At 37.4% G+C, this 22,787-nt stretch overlaps 1 protein-coding gene across 5 annotated transcripts in view; it reads right to left on the bottom strand.

Annotated features, from left to right (window-relative positions):
• Positions 1-22,787, bottom strand: part of CTNNA3 (catenin alpha 3) — a 1,905,103-nt gene that overhangs the window by 733,899 nt on the left and 1,148,417 nt on the right. For all 5 annotated transcript variants that reach the window (XM_005226477.5, XM_005226478.5, XM_059882614.1 and 2 more), the window contains 1 exon segment: positions 5,637-5,729. In XM_005226477.5, the coding sequence (XP_005226534.1) occupies positions 5,637-5,729 (93 nt within the window).

The raw sequence follows: 22,787 nt of genomic DNA on the forward strand, positions 1-22,787 counted from the left end.
TGATGAACATAGATGTAAAAACCCTCGACTAAACATTAGCAAACCAAATTCAACAATACATTAAAAGGATCATATTCTGTGAGCAAGTAGGATTTATCCCAGGGATGAAAGATGGTTCAGTATTTTCAAACAATCAATGTGATATACCACATTAACAAATTGAACAGTAAAAGTCATATGATCATCTCAATAGATGTAGCAAAAGTTTTTGACAAAATTCAACATTCATTTATGATCCAAAAAATCCAAAAACAAGTGGGTAGAGAGGCAATGCACCTCAAAATATAAAGGCCATATATGAAAAACTCATAGTCAACATCATATGCAATGTATGAAAAGCTAAAAACATTTCCTCTAAGATCAAAAATAAGGATGTACACTCTTGCCATTTTTATTAAACACAGGTTGGAAGTAATAAACACAGCATTCAGACAGGAAAAGGAAATGAAAGAGTCTAAATTTTAAGGCAAAAAGTAAAACTGCCACAGTTTACAGACAATAAGATCCAATATATGGAGAATCCTAAAGATGCTACAAAAATCTATTGTAACTCATCAGTGAATTCAATAAAGTTTCAGGATATAAAATTAATATACAGAAATCAGTTGTGCTTCTATGCACTAACAGCAAACTAGAAAGAGAAATTAAGAGAATAATCCAATTTATAGTTGCACGACAAAGTATAAAACATTTAGAAATAAATCTAAGGAAATAAAAGACTCTTATTAGGAAAACTATAAAACACTAATAAAGGAATTGAAGGAGACACAAAGAGATGCCTCTGCAATATCTTTATAAATCATGTTCTCGGATTGGAAGAAGCATTAGTGTTGATAACGTGACCATACTACCCAAGGCAATCTACAGATTCAACGTAATTAATCCCAAAATACCAGTGGCATTTTTCATAAAACTAGAACAAATAATTCATTTGTATGGAAACACAAAAGAGTTCAAATAGCAAACATAATCTTGAGAAAGAAGAACAAAGCCAGAGGCATCATTCTTCCTGATTTCAAACTATATTACAAAGCACAGTAATCAAAACAGTATGGTACAAAAACAGATGAAACTTGCAAACATACAACATACAAAAACAGACACATAAGTCAGTGGAACATAGAAAAGAGCCCAGAAAAAAAAAATTACACTTATGTGGCAATTAATCTACAAGAGGAGAGGCAAGAATATACAATGTGGAAAAGTATACCCTCTTTAATAAGTTGTATTGGGAAAACTGGACAGCTACTTGCAAAAGAATAAAGCTGGACTATTTTCTCATACCATATATAAATTCAAAATGGATTGAAGACTTAAAGGTAAGACCCCAGACCATAAACCTTCTAGGAAAAAAATGTAGGCAGGATGCTCTTTGACATCAGTCTTAGCAATATTCTGGGGATATGTATTCTCAGGTAAAGAAAACAAAACCAAAGATAAACAAATGAGACTACATCAAACTTCAAAAGCTTTTGTGCAGTTAGGGAAACTATCAACAAAATTAAAAGCCACATACTGAATGAGAGAAGATACTTGCAAACAAAATACTCACTAAGGGCTTAACATCCAAAACAAACAAAGAACTCATAAGACTCAACATCAAAAAAGAAAGAAAGAAACAACCCAATTAAAAATGGGTAAAGAACCTGAATAGACATTTTTTCAAAGAAGTATGCAGATGGCCAACAGGCACATGAAAAGATGCTCAGTATCACTAATCATCAGGGAAATGCAAATTGAAGTCATGAGCTATTACTTCACCTGTTGTAATAACAAGTGTAGGCAAGGACGTAGAGACAAGGGACCCCTTGTGCATTATTTATGGGAATGTAAATTGGTGTAGCCACTGTGAAAAACAATAGTGGGGGTTCCTCAAAAAATTAAAAATAGAACTACCAAATGATCCAGCAATTCCACTTCTGGAATTTTACCCAAAAAAAACCAAAAACATTGGTTTAAAAAATATATATCTGAGAATTCCCTGGTGGTCCAGTGGTTAGGACTCACTCACTCGCTGCCGAGGGCATGGGTCAGTCCCTGGTTCAGGAAGTAAGGTTCCAAAAGCCATAGCACAGCCAAAATTTTTTTTAATTTAAAAGAAGTTAAAAAAATGAAAAAATATAGGTATTCCTATGGGCTTCCCTGGTGGCTCAGAGGTTAAAGCCTCTGCCTGCAATGAGGGAGACCTGGGTTTGATCCCTGGTCAGGAAGGTCCCCTGGAGAAGGAAATGGCAACCCACTCCAGTATTCTTGCCTGGAAAATCCCATGGACAGAGGATCCTGATGGGCTATAGTCCACAGGGTAGCAAAGAGTCAGACACAACTGAGCAACTTCACTTTCACTTTCATGTTCATTGCAGCATTATTTATAATAGCCAAGATTTTAAAGCATTCTAAGTGTTTTTATCAATAAATGAGTGAATAAAGAAGATGTTGTACACACACACATACAACAAAAACACAATGGAACACCGCTGCTGCTGCTAAGTCACTTCAGTCGTTTCCAACTCTGTGCAACCCCATAGATGGCAGCCCACTAGGCTTCTCTGTTCCTGGGATTCTCCAGGCAAGAAGACTGGAGGGGGTTGCCATTTCCTTCTCCAATGCATGAAAGTGAAAAGTGAAAGTGAAGTCGCTCAGTCGTGCCCGACTCTTAGCGACTTTATGGACTGCAACCTACCAGGCTTCTCCATCCATGGGATTTTCCAGGCAAGAGTACTGGAGTGGGGTGCCATTGCCTTCTCTGAATGGAATATTACTCAGCCATAAAATTAATTAAACCTTGCCACTGTAATAACATTGATAGACCTAGAAGGAATATGCTAAATGAGATAAGTCAAACAGAGTAAGGTAAGTATCACATGATTTCACTTATATATGGAATCTAAAAAATAAAGTATAATTTAATACAGGATGATAGCCCAGTGGTTACCACTGTTTAAAAAAATAGATTCAACCTCCTGTTAGACATAAAAATAAATTTCAGATAAAATGAAGATTTAAATGTTAAATAACAGTATTTACTATTTTAAAAAGAAAATATGGGGACTATGTAACCCTTTTGTTGGAAGAATTTCTTGACAAAGCCCAAACCAACATACCATGGCACAGAGTAGATGCTCAAATGTCTAATTAAAAAATTAAAAGATGAATCATATGTTCATATTATAGTTCTTAAAATACTTTAGGATTAAAATACTATATTCAAAGTTAAAGGAAAAGCCACAGTCAACAGAAGATATTTTTAATAAATCTAAGCAGTGCAATAAAAACAAGCAATTAAAAATCGTCAAAGGGTTTAAGCAATTCAGACTTCTAAAGCCAAATGGTTAATAACTGTTTCTTTAAGTGTTTTCTTGAGTAATCATGAAAAAGCATAAATTGAAACCAATGAGATATACTGAATACTATTCAGATTCAAAAGACATTTCAAAAGTGACAGCATCAAGTGTTATCTACAATATGGAGAAACGAAAACTCAAACTACTGAGGGGAATGTAAGTGATTCAGCCACTTCAGAGGCCTATTGCACAGTTCTGTTGCCTATGGGACCTCAGAGAAAACTGACCTCAGTTATGAGATCTCAGTTGCTGGTCCTCTAGATTGTACTTCAGCCAGTTTTAATTTGTTAATCAGCATTAAGTCTAAAGAAGCAGTCACCTTACTATTTCTTAAATATTCTTACAGATGAAATCATTGGCAAAGCAAGCAAGAATTTCACACACATTCTGCTTTTAGTAAAATTAGAATTCCAGCAGAAGTCCAGAGACTTGAAATTTCTAATCATTATTATATTTCACATCTTTACAACTACTGTGGTTTTAATTGGGAAGTAATTATCTACATCACTTGTTGCATATTCTAAGGCAACAAAGGATTGACCTTATGTGTATCCTCAGTTCAGTTCAGTTCAGTCACTCAGTCGTGTCTGATTCTTTGTGACCCCAAGGACTGCAGCACACCAGGCTTCCCTGTGCATCACCAACTCCCAGAGTTTACTCAAACTCATGCCCATTGAGTTGGTGATGCTATCCAACCATCTCATCCTCTGTTGTCCCTTTCTCCTGTGTATCCTGAATCATAGTTTTGAGACAATTACTCATCTAGAAATAATTCCTAAGCAATATGTTTCTCTTTGGATTTTAAAAAACTCCTGAATTCCAGACAAGACAATATTTCTTGGCTTTTTTCAAACTCATGCCTTCTTTTGATAAAAGAGGGGAAAAAAATTCTTTTTCATATGATTTGAGATTTCAAATTAAATAATGACTAAAAATAAATCAGATCTGTTGGACAAAACACTGCTTTGATTTCAAACTATATCTTTCAGAAAATTCTAAGATGGTCTCTCAGGAACTGTTACAAGAACCAGGTGTTAAATAAAGAATGAAGTGCTTAGTAAAGAGTAAACTATGACCTTAGGATGAGTCATTTTATATTTTTAAAATATACATTTTAATGTTTCCATATGTATGAAAGTCTTCAGCATTACACATAATTTTTAATTTTATTTTATTTTAAAACTTTACATAATTGTATTATTTTTGCCAAATATCAAATGAATCTGCCACAGGTATACATGTGTTCCCCATCCTGAACCCACCTCCCTCCTCCCTCCCCATACCATCCCTCTGGGTCGTCCCAGTGCACTAGCCCCAAGCATCCAGTATCGTGCATTGAACCTGGACTGGCAACTCGTCTCTTACATGATATTTTGCATGTTTAAATGTCATTCTCCCAAATCTTCCCACCCTCTCCCTCTCCAACAGAGCCCATAAGACTGTTCTATACATCAGTGTCTCTTTTGCTGTCTCATACACAGGGTTATTGTTACCATCTTTCTAAATTCCATATATATGCGTTAGTATACTGTATTGGTGTTTTTCCTTCTGGCTTACTTCACTCTGTATAATAGGCTCCAGTTTCATCCACCTCATTAGAACTGATTCAAATGTATTCTTTTTAATGGCTGAGTAATACTCCATTGTGTATATGTACCATAGCTTTCTTATCCATTCATCTGCTGATGGACATCTAGTTACTTCCATGTCCTGGCTATTATAAACAGTGCTGTGATGAACATTGGGGTACACGTGTGTATGCCCAGCAGTGGGATTGCTGGACCACAAGGCAGTTCTGTTTCCATTTTTTTAAGGAATCTCCACACTGTTCTCCATAGTGGCTGTACTAGTTTGCATTGACAAATTCTTAGAAAAGTACAACTTTCCAAAACTCGACCAGGAAGAAATAGAAAATCTTAACAGACCCATCACAAGCACGGAAATTGAAACTGTAATCAAAAATCTTCCAGCAAACAAAAGCCCAGGTCCAGATGGCTTCACAGCTGAATTCTACCAAAAATTTAGAGAAGAGCTAACACCTATCCTGCTCAAAGTCTTCCAAAAAATTGCAGAGGAAGGTAAACTTCCAAACTCATTCTATGAGGCCACCATCACCCTAATACCAAAACCTGACAAAGATCCCACAAAAAAAGAAAACTACAGGCCAATATCACTGATGAACATAGATGCAAAAATCCTTAACAAAATTCTAGCAATCAGAATCCAACAACACATTAAAAAGATCATACACATAATTTTTTTTATAGCTAGTTTAATGAAAGACAGTTATCATACCTGTGGACACAAGGTTTCCAGGTGATTGGCAGCAACTCTGACAATCTTAATCCCATCTTCATTTGTTGACATGGAACAAGCAAGATTTGCCACCTTAAATACAAAATAATGGAAATTATCTCAGATTATCAAGGAAATGCAGAAACATCTGTTATCACAGACAAGAGCGTTTAAATGTTCACTGAAAATTTCAGTGACTACAGCATCTTCATAAATGTCACTGGAAGCATTCAGAAATCTATTAAATAACAACAAAGGGCCATACAGTAGTGTTTAAAGCCAACAGGAAGACTGGTGAACAAATTTGCAATCCCTGTACAGTCTCTTGGTATCAATATCTAACCCATAATAAGATGTTGCTATGGTTTCTTATGAGACTGAGAAAAAGTTTATCTATGGATTGAAAGCTAATAAATTCTTGGACTCTTACATGATTGTGGTTTAAGTTTGTAATTGGTTTATTATTTCCCAGAAGTCTATTATGCATTCTTAAGTTGCATTAAGCATGACTATATCTTTGTTCATGTTTTATTCAGCATCAAATATGCTACAAAGCTGGGCAAATACAAGATAATTGAATTCTTCTTCCTGTTCTTGATTTTCTACTACAACTTCATTGGCACTATTTGACATTCCAGCAGTCTATTTGATTCACGCCTTTAGTGATATCCATATTTTTTTATACATTATTGTTTTGAAACACACTGTTTTCCAGGGATATGATTGCCCTTTAAAACAACTGCCTTCATGGTGATGACCTAAGTCCAATGTTTATAAAGATTTTCTTTATACCATGAATAAGTTGTGAGAAAGATTGTGGAATTCCATCCTTTTCCTTTGAACTTCAGTCTTATTCAACATCCCCCTTGCTAGCAGGTGAGTGTTCATGTACAGAGGCAATGTTTTCTTGGATCTACAAAATATGTCACTGCCTCCATCACTGCAAAGAGATCGCTTTCCTAACAATCATTTTCCTTAAGTTTCAGTTATTATATGCTTTAACATAAGGTAGTTTTTACTGATCAAATCCAAAATCCAATCAGTTGCAGAGAAACTTCACTTAAACTGCGTGTGTTGAAAGTGAACAACAAACATATCTTTGGATAACTATCTGTAGAGTACCAAAAATTCTTACTTACATGGATTTACAGCCTTTGCTTTTTTTTTTTTTTTTTAATAGCATTACTTTAAATATGTTGGCAGTGAAACAACTCCTTGGTTTGCATTTACATATAATGAAATAACAGCCATATATTACTTAACTGTGGAGTGGCATTGATCACTTTATTAATGTACATGGAAATGGCTTACTTGAAAAGGTCTTTTGTTGGCTTGAAGGTCACAATGCCTCAACTTTCATATCAGCCACATAATTAGCACATGTGTGATTATTTGAAAAGGGCAGTCATTTCTGTACCCCACTCCATTCTTAAAACACCACTCACAGAAAGTAAAATTTAGCAGTCTAATTCCTTTAATAAATTTTATAATAATTTGCACTGTACTTGCATGAAATAGCTGTCTTTAAATTTGAGCACTGTTTGCTTTAAGTAGAAATATGAAATTATTGGCTCAATCTTTTGGTCAAATAGATGAATGTTGGTTGAACCTAAGTTTAAAAATTACAGAAAGATACTCTATATAGACATTTTAAAAATTTCTTTAATTTTATATTCAAATACAGTTGATTAACAGTTTTATGTCAGTTTTAGGTATACAGTAAAGAGATTCAGTTATAAATGTATCTATTATTTTTTTTAATTATTTTCTCATTTAGGTTATTACAGGACATTGGAGATACCAAGGGAATATTTTATGCAAAGATGGACTCAATAAAGGACAGAAATGGTATGGACCTAACAGAAGCAGAAGATATTAACAAGAGGTGGCAAGAATAACAGAACTGTACAAAAAAGATCTTCATGACCCAGATAATCACAATGGTGTGATCACTCACCTAGAGCCAGACATCCTGGAATGTGAAGTCAAGTGGGCCTTAGGAAGCATCACTATGAACAAAGATAGTGGAGGTGATAGAATTCCAGTTGAGCTATTTCAAATCCTGAAAGATGATGCTGTGAAAGTGCTGCACTCAATATGCCAGCAAATTTGGAAAACGCAGCAGTGGCCACAGGACTGGAAAAGGTCAGTTTTCATTCCAATCCCAAAGAAAGGCAATGCCAAAGAATGCTTAAACTACCGCACAATTGCACTCATCTCACATGCTAGTAAAGTAATGCTCAAAATTCTCCAAGCCAGGCTTCAGCAATACGTGAACCATGAACTTCCAGATGTTCAAGCTGGATTTAGAAAAGGCAGAGGAACCAGAGATCAAATTGCCAGCATCCTCTGGATCATCAAAAAAGCAAGAGAGTTCCAGAAAAACATCTATTTCTGTTTTGTTGACTATGCCAAAGCCTTTGACTGTGTGCATCACAATAAACTGTAGAAAATTCTGAAAAAGATGGGAATACCAGACCACCAGACCTGCCTCTTGAGAACCTGTACACAGGTCAGAAAGCAACAGTTAGAACTGGATATGGAACAACAGACTGGTTCCAAATAGGAAAAGGAGGATATCAAGGCTGTATATTGTTACCCTGCTTATTTTGCTTATACGCAGAGTACATCATAAGAAACTCTGGGCTGGAGGAAGCACAGGCTGGAATCAAGATTGCCGGGAGAAATAACAATAACTTCAGATATGCAGGTGACACCACCCTTATGGCAGAAAGTGAAGAAGAACTAAAGAGCCTCTTGATGAAAGTGAAAGAGGAGAGTGAAAAAGTTGGCTTACAGCTCAGCATTCAGAAAACTAAGATCATAGTATCCGGTCCCATTACTTCATGAAAAATAGGGAAACAGTAGAAACAGTGTCAGACTTTATTTTTGGGGGCTCCAAAATCACTGCAGATGGTGATTGCAGCCATGAGATTAAAAGACGCTTACTCCTTGGAAGAAAAGTTATGACCAATCTAGATACCATATTAAAAAGCAGAGACATTACTTCACCAACAAAGGTCCGTCTAGTCAAGGCTATGGTTTTTCCAGTGGTCATGTATGGATGTGAGAGTTGGACTGTGAAGAAAGCTGAGCACCGAAGAATTGATGCTTTTGAACTGTGGTGTTGGAGAAGACTCTTGAGAGTTCTTTGGACTGCAAGGAGATCCAACCAGTCCATCCTAAAGGAGATCAGTCCTGGTTATTCATTGGAAGTACTGATGCTGAAGCTGAAATTCCAATATTTTGGCCACCTGATGCGAGAAGCTGACTCATTTGAAAAGACCCTGATGCTGGGAAAGATTGAGGGCAGGAGGAGAATGAAAGGACAGAGGATGAGATGGTTGGATGGCATCACCGACTCAATGGACATGGATTTAGGTAGACTCTGGCAATTGGTGATGGACAGGGAGGCCTGGCACGCTGTGGTTCTTGGGTTGAAAAATTCAGACATGATTGAGAGACTGAACTGAACTGAACTGAAGCAGTATTCCCTGTGCTATATAGTAGGTCCATATTGGTTATCTATTTTAAATATAGTAGTGTGTGCATGACAATCTCAGATTCCCAATCTGTGCTAAACAATCCAATCCAAAATGTGAGCAGAAGACCTAAATAGACATTTCTCTAAAGAAGACATACAGATGGCCAAGAGGACTTCCCCAGTGGCTCAGCAGTAAAGAATCTGCCTGCCATGCAGGAGACACTGGTTCAATCCCTAGATCTAGAAGATTCCCTGGAGAAGGGAATAGCAATCTACTCTAATATTCTTGCCTAGAGAATGCCATGGAAGAGGAGACTGGTGGACTACAGTCTATGGGTCACAAAGAGTCGAGCACAACTGAGCATGCACAGAGATTCACACACAGATGAACAAGAAGCATACCAAAAGATGCTCAACATTAGAAATATTAATTTTATAAAAAGTAATTATTAGAAAGTAATAATTTCTAATAACCATTAATTATTAGAAAAGGCAAATTAAATTAATTATTAGAAAAATGCAAATTAAAACTAAAATGAGATATTCCTTCACATCAGTCAGAAGGGCCATCATCAAAAAATCTACAAACAATAAATGCTGAGGAGGGTATGGAGAAAAGGAAACCCTCCTTCACTGTCAGTATGAATGTAAATTGGTACAAACACTATAGAGAGCCGTATGGAGGTTTCTCAAGAAACTAAAAAATATGGATTTCTGTGGTTGTCCATTGGTTAAGAATCTGCCTTCCAATGCAGGGGACTCAGGTTCCATCCATGGTCAGAGAACTAAGATCCCACGTTGCTGTTGTTGTTTAGATTCTATGTCAGACACTTTTGCAACCCCATGGACTATAGCCTACATGTTATGGGGCATCTAAGCTCATGAATTACAGGTAGAGAGAAGCCTGTGCTGCAACGAAGAGCCCATGTACCCCAAAAAGGTCTGACATGGCCAAATAAATAAATAAATATTTTTAAGAAAACATAACTACCATATGATCCACAAGCCCACTCCTGGGCATATATCCAGAGAAAAACATCCTTTCAAAAGGATCTATGTACTCCAATGTGCATTGCAGTGCTGTTTATAATAGTCAACATATGGAAGCAACCTAAATGTCCCCTGACAGAGAAAGGCATAAACAAAAGGTGGTACATACATACATCAGAATATTATTCAGCCATTACAAACAGTGAAATGATGTCATTTGCAGAAACATGGATGGACATGGAGATTATCACAGTAAGTGAAGTATGTCAGAAAGAGAACAACAAACATGCAGAATCTTAAAAAATAAAACAAATGAACTTATCACAAAATAGAAAAAGGCATGATAAAGGACAGAAACAGTAATAACCTGACAGAAATAGAAGAGATTAAGAGGTGGCAAGAATACATAAAAGAACTATATACAAAAGGTCTTACTGATCCAGATAAGCACAATGGTGTGATCACTCACCTAGAGCTGGGCATCCTGGTGTGTGAAGTCAAGTGGACCTTAGGAAGCATTATTACAAAGCTAGTGGAAGTGACAGAATTTCAGCAGAGCTATTTAAAATTCTAAAAGATGATGCTCTTAAAATCCTGTACTCAATACGTCAGCAAATTTAGAAAACTCAGCCATAGGACTGGAAAAGGTCAGTTTTTCATTTCAATCCCCAAGAAGGGCAATGCCAAAGAATGTTCAAACCACCTGGACAATTGCTTTCATTTCACATGTTAGTAAGTTTATGCTCAAAATTCTAGGCTTCAATGGAATAGGAACTGAGAACATCCAGATGTACAAGCTGGATGTAAAAAAAGGCAGAGGAACCAGAAATCAAATTGCCAATGTCTGTTGGATCACAAAGAAAGCAAAGGAAGTCTAGAAAACCATCTACTTCTGTTCAGTAACTACGCTAAAGTCATTGACTGTATGGATCACAACAAACTGTGGAATATTCTTAGAGAAGGGAATTCCAGACCACCTTACCTGTCTCCTGAGAAACCTGTATGAGGGTCAAGAGGCAACAGTTAGAACTGGACATGTAACAATGGACTGGTTTCGAACTGGGAAGGGAGAACTTTACATCGTCACCCTTCTTATTTACCTTCTATGCAGAGTACTTCATGCGATATGCCAGGCTGCTTGAGTTACAAGCTGGAATCAAGATTGCTGGGACAAATATCAGCAACCTCAGGTATGGAGATGACACCACTGTAATGGCATAAAGTGAAGAGAAACTAAAGAGCCTCTTGAAGAGGGTGAAAGAGGAGAGTGAACAAGCTGGCTTAAACTCAACATTCAAACAACGAAGATCATAGCATCCAGTCCCATCATACTCATGGCAAATAGAAGGGGGAAAAGTGGAAACAGTGACAGATTTTATTTTCTTGGACTAAAAAATTACTGTGGATGGATATTGCAGCCATGAAATTAAAAGACACTTGCTCCTTGAAAGGAAAGCTATGACAAACCTAGTGTGTTAAACAGCAGAGACATCACTTTGCTGACAAATGTCTGTATGGTCAAAGCTATGGTTTTTCCAGTAGTCATGTTTGGATATGAGAGCTGGATCATAAGAAGGCTGAGTGCCTAAGAATTGATGCTTTGAATTTTGGTGCTGGAGAAGACTCTTAAGAATTCCTTGGACTGCAAGGAGGTCAAATCAGTCAATACTAAAATAAATCAATCCTGAATATTCACTGGAAGGACTGATGCTGAAGCTCTAAAACTTTGATTACCTGATATAAAGAGCCAATTCATTGGAAAAGACCCTAATGCCAGGAAAGATAGAAGACAAAAGGATGAGATGGTTAGATACCATCAACGACTCAATGGACATGAATTTAAGCAAACTCCAGATAAATGTAGGACAGAGAAGCCTGGAAGGCTGCAGTCCATGGGGTCTCAAAGAGTCAGACATGACTTGACTTAGTGGTTCACCAACAACAAAACGGAAGTAGACTCTCAGACATAGAGAATGAACTTATGGTACTAGTGGGAAGGGTGGATACACTTTAATTTTTAATTTATTATCTTTATTTTTTTTTAAACAAGCATTTTTATTCTGGAAATTTGCTGGTTACCATGTTACTGAAGTAAATTTAATTATTAATGTTAACATAAAAATCATCCTAAACACAAAGTTTCTGTTTATATTATCATCAGTTCAGTTCAGTCGCTCAGTCATGTCCAACTCTTTGCGACCCCATGAATCGCAGCACGCCAGGCCTCCCTGTCCATCATCAACTCCCAGAGTTCACTCAGACTCACGTCCATTGAGTCAGTGATGCCATTCAGCCATCTCATCCTCTGTCTTCCCCCTCTCCTCCTGCCTCAATCCCTCCCAGCATCAGAGTCTTTTCCAAAGATTCAACACTTCGCATGAGGTGGCCAAAGTACTGGAGTTTCAGCTTTAGCATCAGTCCTTCCAAAGAAATCCCAGGGCTGATCTCCTTCAGAATGGACTGGTTGGATCTCCTTGCAGTCCAAGGGACTCTCAAGAGTCTTCTCCAACACCACAGTTCAAAAGCATCAATTCTTCGGTGCTCAGTTTTCTTCACAGTCCAACTCTCACATCCATACATGACCACTGGAAAAACCATAGCCTTGACTAGACGGACCTTTGTTAGCCAAGTAATGTCTCTGCTTTTGAATATGCTATTTAGGTTGGTCATAACTTTCCTTCCAAGGAGTAAGCGTCTTTTAATTTCATGGCTGCAGTCACCATCTGCAGTGATTTTGGAGCCTCCCAAAAATAAAGTCTGACACTGTTTCCACTCTTTCCCCACCTATTGCCCATGAAGTGATGGGACCGGATGCCATGATCTTCGTTTCTGAATGTTGAGCTTTAAGTCAACTTTTTCACTCTCCTCTTTCACTTTCATCAAGAGGCTCTTTAGTTCCTCTTCACTTTCTGCCATAAGGGTGGTGTCATCTGCATATCTGAGGCTATTGATATTTCTCCTGGCAATCTTGATTCCAGCTGTGCTTCTTCCAGCCCATCATTTCTCATGATGTACTCTGCATATAAGTTAAATAAGCAGGATGACAATATACAGCCTTGACGTACTACTTTTTCTATTTGGAACCAGTCTATTGTTCCATGTCCAGTTCTAACTGTTGCTTCCTGACCTGCATATAGGTTTCTCAAGATGCAGGTCAGGTGGTTTGGTACTCCCATCTCTTTCAGAATTTTCCACAGTGTATTGTGACCCACACAGTCAAAGGCTTTGGCATAGTCAATAAAGCAGAAATAGATGTTTTTCTGGAACTCTCTTGCTTTTTCCATGATCCAGCAGATGTTGTCAATTTGATCTCTGGTTCCTCTGCCTTTTCTATATTATCATACTTAAGTTTTATTTACAAAATCCTGAGTTGAAAATACATCTCAAAATTTTCTAGTCTATGAATGATTATATTGACATTCTTTCTGTCTTCTTTTATTCAGACGTACCCAAACTTCTTACCAGAAGAACTGTTCTACATCAGGTAAGCTTTCTAGACAGTCAGTTACGATTACCAAATTAAGGCTCATAGAGTTTCAGTGATATTTTATACAAACAAATTTAAATGTATAGGATAGTTAATATTCTTTGGAGGGAATGATGCTGAAGGTGAAACTCCAGTACTTTGGCCACCTCATGCGAAGAGTTGACTCTTTGGAAAAGACTCTGATGCTGGGAGGGATTGGGGGCAGGAGGAGAATGGGACGACAGAGGATGAGATGGCTGGATGGCATCACTGACTTGATGGATGTGAGTCTGAGTGAACTCCAGGAGTTAGTGATGGACAGGGAGGCCTGGCGTGCTGTGATTCAGCGACTGAACTGAACTGAACTGAACTGACCAGAAAAAGTTATGTGTTAAAAATATCTTTACATTTCTAATTTGAGTGATTTGTGACATCTTTTCTAGGTCAAATCAATGTGTAAAGTGAAAGTGAAAGTTGCTCAGTCGTGTCTGACTCATTGCAACCCCATGGACTATACAGTCCATGGAATTCTCCAGACCTGAATACTGCAGTGGGTAGCCTTTTCCTTCTTCAGGGGATCTTCCCAACCCAGGGATTGAACCCAGGTCTCCTGCATTACAGGTCGATTCTTTACCAGCTGAGGTAAGTGAAAGCCAAATTTCTTCTAATATTCATAAGTTGTGTGTGGCTCTTCAGGCAGTCAGGTATGTTCCTAGGCGAAACATGAAGGCAACTCCCTACTGGTCGAAGAAAATAGCATGCAAATAAAATATTTTGTAAGATACTTTGAGATATTTGGACATTTAACATCTTTTATATATTGAACTTTTTTTCAAAAGTCTAAGTAAAGTTGTATTATTTAAGAGATCTTTGTGAAAGACGTCTGTCCTCTAAAGGAAATTATTCATAGAGAGGTTTTGGAGACAAATAGGTCTGGATTTTAACCTGATTCCCACAATTATCAATATTTCTGACCATGGATAAAATGGTAATATCTGAGAGAATTTTGTCATCTATAAAATGGGTATGATAGTATCAGTATCTACCTAACTTGAGTACTTTGAAAATTAAATGAGACAGTGCATGAAGACAATTTGATACTTGGTAGCCCTGAAGATGTATGAATTCCCTTCTAGATCATCTTATCTTTTACTAATCCAGGATGGGGAAGAACATTCACTCTCTCAAGAGATTTTATAGAAGTAAAACCTTAGGAGTCTAAAGATATATGACACAATTTCTAATCAAAGAGCCACAAATCAAAATGCTTTAAGGACTCAGGCAAGATATACAAATGTAGAGTCTATATGTAACAGTAGGTGGGGTAGGGTGGTGGGGCCTCAGGCAAACCTGAGCATATATGCCCTGTCTAATGGCATTAGACCTCATTAAAATACAAGGAAAAATTCACAGCCTTGGTCAAACTAACAGTCTGTTCGCTTACTTTAGTTCATAGTTCACCAGTCTGTGACCTCTGACCGTATTCTCTCACCCAGTATTTTACAGACAGGGAAACAAAGCCAAACAGAGAAGAAATACATTCAAACCATCCAGTGACAGGAAGACTATTAACCAGGAAACAATGTATGCCATTTATGCCACCCCGACTTAAAGTACTGAAAATGTCCTGCATTGAAATGATTGACCAGACTTTTTATTGATGTTGTGCCTTACCCAAGGCCAAGAAAATCAGAATCTAAATTATCCTAAATGGGGCCAAAGGCACTCAGGTAGATTCACAAGTTTATTACAAAGAAAAGGCCAGGACACAATTTCGTTCATTTTTTTAAATAAAAGATTAAACAGTATCTTTAAAATAACTGCCGACACTCTAATAATTGCAAAAGTCACATAAAAAATCTTCAAACAGGGAAATGGTGCCATGTTACTCAGAGGGGAGTGATTATTTTTTCAGCATCTCTCTCATGAGCCTCTTTCCTTCGCATAAGTCCTTCTGGCCTTCTAAGATGTATCACATTCTAGAAGTTTTAAATTTGAATGCACTGCCCTTTCAGGTATATTGAAAATATTGCAGACAATAAAGCCTGGCTAGACAATTCTTGAATTAATTCACATTAATTACTATCGTACTGATGTTTGTTCTTTTCTTCCTAGTTCCAGTTCTGTACACTAATTAATATCCCTGGCATCTTTTCTATTTATTGGACTGTGATCCTTCCCCTTCACCTGGCATAGAACATGGTACCTCTCATCCCTGACCCATGTTCTTAAGAGAGAAATTCTCTGCTCAGGAACCTGGACTCATTGTTGACATTACTTTGTCAACAAAGGTCCCTCTAGTCAAGGCTATGGTTTTTCCAGTAGTCATGTATGAATGTGAGAGTTGGACTATAAAAACAGCTGAGTGCCGAAGAACTGATGCTTTTGAACTGTGGTGTTGGAGAAGACTCTTGAGAGTCCCTTGGACTGCAAGGAGATCCAACCAGTCCATCCTAAAGATCAGTCCTGGGTGTACATGGAAGGTCTGATGTTGAAGCTGAAACTCCAATACTTTGGCCACCTGATGTGGAGAGCTGGCTCATTTGAAAAGACCCTGATGTTGGGAAAGATTGAAGGCAGGAGAAGGGGACGACAGAAGATGACATCGTTGGACAGCATCACCGACACAATGGACATGGGTTTGGGTGGACTCCGGGAGTTGGTGATGGACAGGGAGGCCTGGCGTCCTGCGGTTCATGGATGGGGTCACAAAGTCGGACACGACTGAGCAACTAAACTGAACTGTGGGTGGAAGTTATAAGAGGTATAAACTGTGTTTAATTCAACTTTTTAAAGTTTTACAAGTGAGAAAGAATACATGTATATGCATGGCTAAGTCCCTTTGCTGTCTACCTGAAATCATCACAGCATTGTTAATCAGCTCTACTTGAACATAAAATAAAAAGTTAAAAAAAAAAATTTCCCCAGGTAACTCTGATGTACTCCTCTCGACATACATACACACAAAACACAGACACATTTAGACTTTGTATTGATTTTCATTTGTTTGTATAAGACACTCCTTCCTGAAGATTAATGTAAAGTGGTGAAAATCTACAAGAAGCATGAACTGACTATATACACACACACACACACACACACACACACACACACACACACACACACACAGAGAAAAGGCTAGGAAGTCATAGAAAAGGCTTCACAAATTAGAGATAAGAAATAACAACTTATACCACCACCTGAAAAATAGGGCTTAGTCTATTAGTCTTCCGTAACAAAAGTAATAGACTGGATAGCTTATAAACAACAGAATTAACTTCTCACAGTGCTAGAGTTTGGGAAGTCTAGGATCAAGGTGGTGGCAGATGCAATGCCTGGTGAGCACCAGCTTCCAGGTTCCTAGAATGACCCTCTACTCTAGCTGGAACCTCACACAGCAGGAGAGTTCTCTGGGATTCCTTTTCATAAGGGCACTAATTACATACATAAGGGTTCTTCTCTCATTACCTAATCACCTTCAAAATGTTCCATCTCCCAGTCCAATCACCTTGGGTGTTAAGATTTCACCATATGAATTTGGGGGGCGGGCACAAACATTTAGTCCATAAGATATAAAAGTTTAAAAATAAAAATACTCAGGAAACAAGAAAATCAAAAGTAGAAGAGATTTCTGGCCTTCTACCCAACATCTGCTCCTTTTTCTGTCAAGAACAGTCTGATTTCCCTTTGGACAACTGCTGTCTCCTCCTCTAGCTCAGTGGTATGAAGTCTTGGTATGACAGTTAACCAAGATGCCTAGTCCTTTCCTGCCCTGGTGTGGGCATATCTACCACTTCCTGAGAGGAGTCTTGGAGCAGTTCGTGTGTCATTCTCAGCCCTCTGCCTGTATTTATGTGCACTAGCTTGTATCTTCCAGTGAAGTCTCTTTTGTTTTCTACCTAAGTAAGCCAAATTCATATTATCATGCCTACAACCATACTGAAATGTGTACTGAGCCTGAAATTTACATACCAATTATGCATTAATTTCAGATGGCTCCTCTTAGCAAAGTAAAAGGCTGGCAATGCAGAACTTCAATTCAGTAGAAGGCACTTTCTAATCAAATGTCTGCAACCTAGACGTCCTAATAACAGGAGCAAGCGCAGGGGAAGGAGATGTTCATTTCAGTTCCTGCACATGTAGATAAACATGTTTATCACCTCTCCTCTTTTGAGTATCTAATCCCTTGGTGTCTATTAGAACACTTTACATACCAGGTACAACGGATATCTAGTTCTTGAAGAAAATAATTAAACAATTTGGGGTTTATCCTTTTACAAACCATTTATTATGTCAAAAACCTATCCTTCCATGTGCTCTTTTAAATTCATACCTGTATATTAAAGTCTGAATCAAATGCTATCTCCTCCACAAAATCTTCCCAGACACCCAGAATCAGAATTCATACTCCCACAATAAGATCTACTTTACTCTTCCAAGACTCACTTATGTTTATTTCAGATAGTAAATAGCTAGATGGTAAGGATAATCATGTATTCTTTTCTAAAAATATTTTTTAATCAGGTTAAGTATCCTAAAAATAGAATGCTGTCTATGTAAATTAACAAAAATAATAATTTATCTTTTTTTGGTCATGCTGTTCAGCCTATAGAATCTTAGTTCCCCAATCAGAGATTGAACCCAGGCCCTCAGCACTGAAGGCACAGGGTCCTAACCACCGGACCACCAAGGAATTTGCAATAGTTTATGCATTTGGAAACATATGATCTTCTACTGTGTTTTAAACTAATACATTAAATAAAGTGTATTTCTTAGAGGGCTTAATGCAATTTAATTTTTTCATTGAAAACTATGTGCTTCCTCTGCCCTATCCTTATCAAAAAAAAAAAAAGTTTCTAATTATCTATTATAGGAGCATAAAATAAGTATCATTACTTTAGGTTATGGAGGAAAATACTTGAGGAAAGAAAGCCCTTGAATCATTAAACTTAATTGCTTTGAGTTGATTTCAGTCCAACTGTGTTTGCATATTGGGAGCATCAAAATCTGACAAGTCTGTAGCAAAGATACAAATAAACACAGGCAAACTTGGAGTAAGAATACTGACACAGTACAGCTAAAGCAAGTTCTTTATTTATGACTTGGCATTTGCAAAAGATTGGATTGCTTTCTGAATTTAGAAAAGAATAAAAGTTCACAAAAACTTGTGAAGAGCCATGAAGGAGGGAAAGAGGAAGTACCGTGGATATTAATTAGGAAGTCACTAGCTTATCAAGCATGGGGTCTCGAAGAGTCGGACACGACTGAGCGACTTCACTTTCACTTTTCACTTTCATGCATTGGAGAAGGAAATGGCAACCCACTCCATTGTTCTTGCCTGGAGAATCCCAGGGACCGGGGAGCCAGGTGGGCTGCTGTCTATGGGGTCACACAGAGTCAGACACGACTGAAGCGACTTAGCAGCAGCAGCAGCTAATCAATAGCAATTGGATGTGTTTGAGTATGGAATAAATAGTCTTACAAGAGGACCTAAGATACCAATATTTATTAGGAAGATAGAAATTGTCTCCTATCTTTATCTTTAAACCTATGATGAGTCATGTAAAAAGTGGCCAGAGATAGAGAAGGTCACCCACAATACTCTGATGTCATAGAGGCTAGGAGAACAGAAAGTTTCAAGAAGGTAGTTTCAAATATCAAAAAAAATGAGAGGTCAAGAAAGTAATTCCTGAAATTACTCATCAATTCAGACACAGAGACTCACTGATTCAGATCATTTTTAGTTTGGGTAGAATGATGATGGCCAGACTAGCCTAATGTGGACAGAGGACAGTGTAGGAGGGGGGGTGGCCCATACGTCTTATGAACAAAGGAGAAAGCTAGAGACTGCCTGGACAATACTCATTCCCATTTCCTTCCCTTATGCATCCATGTGTTTTTATGTCATCTCTCAAATCATCTCCTGAATCATCTACTTTTCTTTCTCCCTACCCTAGTCAAGTGTGCTGTCAATTTTTTCATTCAGTCTTAGCTTTTATTCTCAGCCACTGTGCCTTCTCTGTAATATAGTCACCATATTGCAGCTGACAATTTTTTTTTTTCAAGTGTAAATTCGATTCCCCCATCATAATCTCCCATTCCCATTCCATAGTCTCTTCCTTACAAGATCCTGGTCCAAGCCTGGTACAGCCTGCTCCAAGACTCATCACATAGTTCTTTATTGAACTCTATCAGCCTAATTTCAAATATTCACCCTTCCTTCTGCCACAGGACACTTGTACATGCCGTTTTCTTTTGCCTGGAATGTGTCCCTCCTCCTTCTCACCACCACATTTACATCACACATAGATATGCTCAACTGCAGATCTAGTCTCAAAAGCAAATTTTTAGAAAGTTTTTCACCAACACTACATTTGCTATCCACCACTGAGCTCTCCCCCAACCCAAGTCAGGTTTGTCCTTGAGAGCCTGATTCTCAGTTTGTAATTATACATTTATTGAAGACAGTATTTGATTAGTGATCATTTCCTCTGCTTTATAAGAGAAGGGCCCTTATTTGCTCATCATTGGAACCTCATTTTCTAGTACTTGATATATAAATAGCCAGACAATAAATACTTCTTCAGTGAATGAATAAATGAATAAATGCATGAATTAGTATGCTTAAGAATGTACCATCCTCAAAGAGAGAATGAAAAATTGAGCTTAGAGGGAGGAGACAGCAGCAGAAATTCAGGACAAATGAGAAAGAGAAATGAAATTTCTCTTTGAAATTCATTTGCAATTTTCCACAAAGGTTTAGACATCAGGACTTCAAAGAAAAGTAACACACTTTTCTTCTAGTCTGGTCATCATACTTAACAAAGATTGGAAGGCAGCTTCTTTCTTTCAAGTTTTACTTTTCACTTCAGATATCAAATTGGGAACAACTGACTAGCTCCAATTTAGCCTTTAATTTATTTATTTTTAATCAAGTAAAATAACTCTTCAAAGGACCCAATCTGGCTGCCAAATGCTGGTGAGTATGGCAGATGGACAGAGACGCGTTAACTCCCATGAAGAAACCCAGGAGCTTTCGCGTCTCTAGCAGAATGCAATGTAATGCATGCTTTGTTTCTAGGCAAGCCTAGATCAGAGGTTTGGAGCTGAGTGTGAGAAGTGTTGAAGCGGGTCTCTGTTTTCTTATTGTTGGCATCCAAGTGACTTCTGGCTAAACAAGCCATCTCTTCCATTCCTCCCTGTCAAACAATGCTGCTCTCCTTGTAGCAATGAGAAATGACCATGAATACGAGTTTTGTAGAAATCTGACTCAAAGAATTGTGCTATAAAAGGCTGTGGCAAGGTGTAGGTAAATAGTTTCATCAGGCAACAAATACTCATTATCCACCTATGATGTGGAAGTGGACTAGGAGCTTCCAGATAACTCAAAGACAACACAAACCAACCTCAAGAAACACAATCTATTTAATTTAAGGGGACACATGAAAGTGTCAGAGAATAAAACTGTAGTTTCTAACTATGATAGGAAGCTAGAAGTAAGTGAACCTCCTAGGTGACTTTAGGCAGGCTCTTTTATAGAAACAAACTATTACCAAGGAACTTCATATTCTCTAGAACTTTGCATATCAAATTAACTTCCAGACATTAGGAATCTTAAATCACACAGTCCTGGGTCTGATATTTGTTTTGTTAATGTAACTATTTACATCTCTGTCTTTGGTTAGCCATGTATAAGATAAGCAGATTAATTCTTTGACTTCTAGGCCCCTTCCTATTTCAATAATCACATTTTACTGATTGTGCAACTTGATAACAGAATTAGATAGGAATTAGGTAAGGAGCAGAACTATCATGTAATTTTGATATTAATTTAAAGATCACATTTCTAAATAAAATATTAGCAAATTAACTCTAACTATGTGACTAAAGAACAGTAATACAGCAAGACAGTAGAGTATCCGAGCAATAAAACAGTGGCTCATGATGGGGAAATCCTACCAATGAAATTCCTTTTTTTAAACTATATTTTAACATATTTTAGAAAAGCAGTTGATAAAGTTTTATGTATATCCTTATTAAGGTAAAACAAACACAAAAAACAAACAAAAATCTTAGAGAGCTATGAATAGAATAAATTATTCTTAAATGGAACCAGGTCAAATTAAAGAAAATTACAGAATCCTGCTCAAAAGTCAAGATTAAAATAAGCATTCTTCTTATCACTGAGGTTAACCAATATCGTGTTCAAGGTTCAGGTCAAGATAAATGAACCTAAGAAATAAATGATAGCTTCAAATATTGTAAAGAAATGAAATATTTACATTCTCAGGTAACAAAATTGAGTTAAACCTCAACTCTTAACATGAGTTTTATATGGGAATCAATTTTGCCATGAAGAGAGGCATTGCATTTTAACTGCATAGTCCTATATTGACTGACATTTTCCCGAGTCTTTTTCCACTGTATTGTTGTCTAATTAGAAAAATAAAAGGGATTGATAAAATAGTTTTATATTTTTTGAGTTGGAAATGTACCAATGACAAGTAAAATGTATAACATGAACTATTTATTTAAAATGATGAACGTGTGTGTGTGTATAAGTATAATATCTAAAATGCTGTTCACCAAAATGGTAATTGTGGTTATTTCAGAAGGGTAAGATTTAGGAAAATTTCAACTTTGTTCTACTATATTTTAAAAATGTATAGTTTGAGTTATTCCAATGAGAATGTATCATTTTTACAGTCAGAAAATACAGTAAAGTAATTTTCATTTTGACGAGGATAAATTTTTTCTATATCTATATTTGAATTTTTAATACCAATTATATTAATCATGACACTTACTGAAAAAGCAGTAAAGGATCTGGAACCACTTAAAAATAAAGCTTCCAGAAAATACAGATATAATGTTTAAGGGCTGCTAGGTAGGAAATTGGAGAAGGCAATGGCACCCCACTCCAGTACTCTTGCGTGGAAAATCCCATGGATGGAGGAGCCTGGTGGGCTGCAGTCCACAGGGTCGCGAAGAGTCAGACACGACTGAGCAATTTCACTTTCACTTTTCACTTTCATGCCTTGGAGAAGGCAATGGCAACCCACTCCAGTGTTCTTGCCTGGAGAATGCCAGGGACAGGGGAGCCTGGTGGGCTGCCATCTATAGGGTCGCACAGAGTCGGACACAAGTGAAGCGACTCAGCAGCAGCAGCAGCAGCAGGTAGGAAATAGTTTATGTTATTTCATAACTGGTT

This window comes from Bos taurus, chromosome 28 (genome assembly GCF_002263795.3).
Source record: "Bos taurus isolate L1 Dominette 01449 registration number 42190680 breed Hereford chromosome 28, ARS-UCD2.0, whole genome shotgun sequence".
In the NCBI taxonomy this organism is placed as follows: domain Eukaryota; kingdom Metazoa; phylum Chordata; class Mammalia; order Artiodactyla; family Bovidae; genus Bos; species Bos taurus.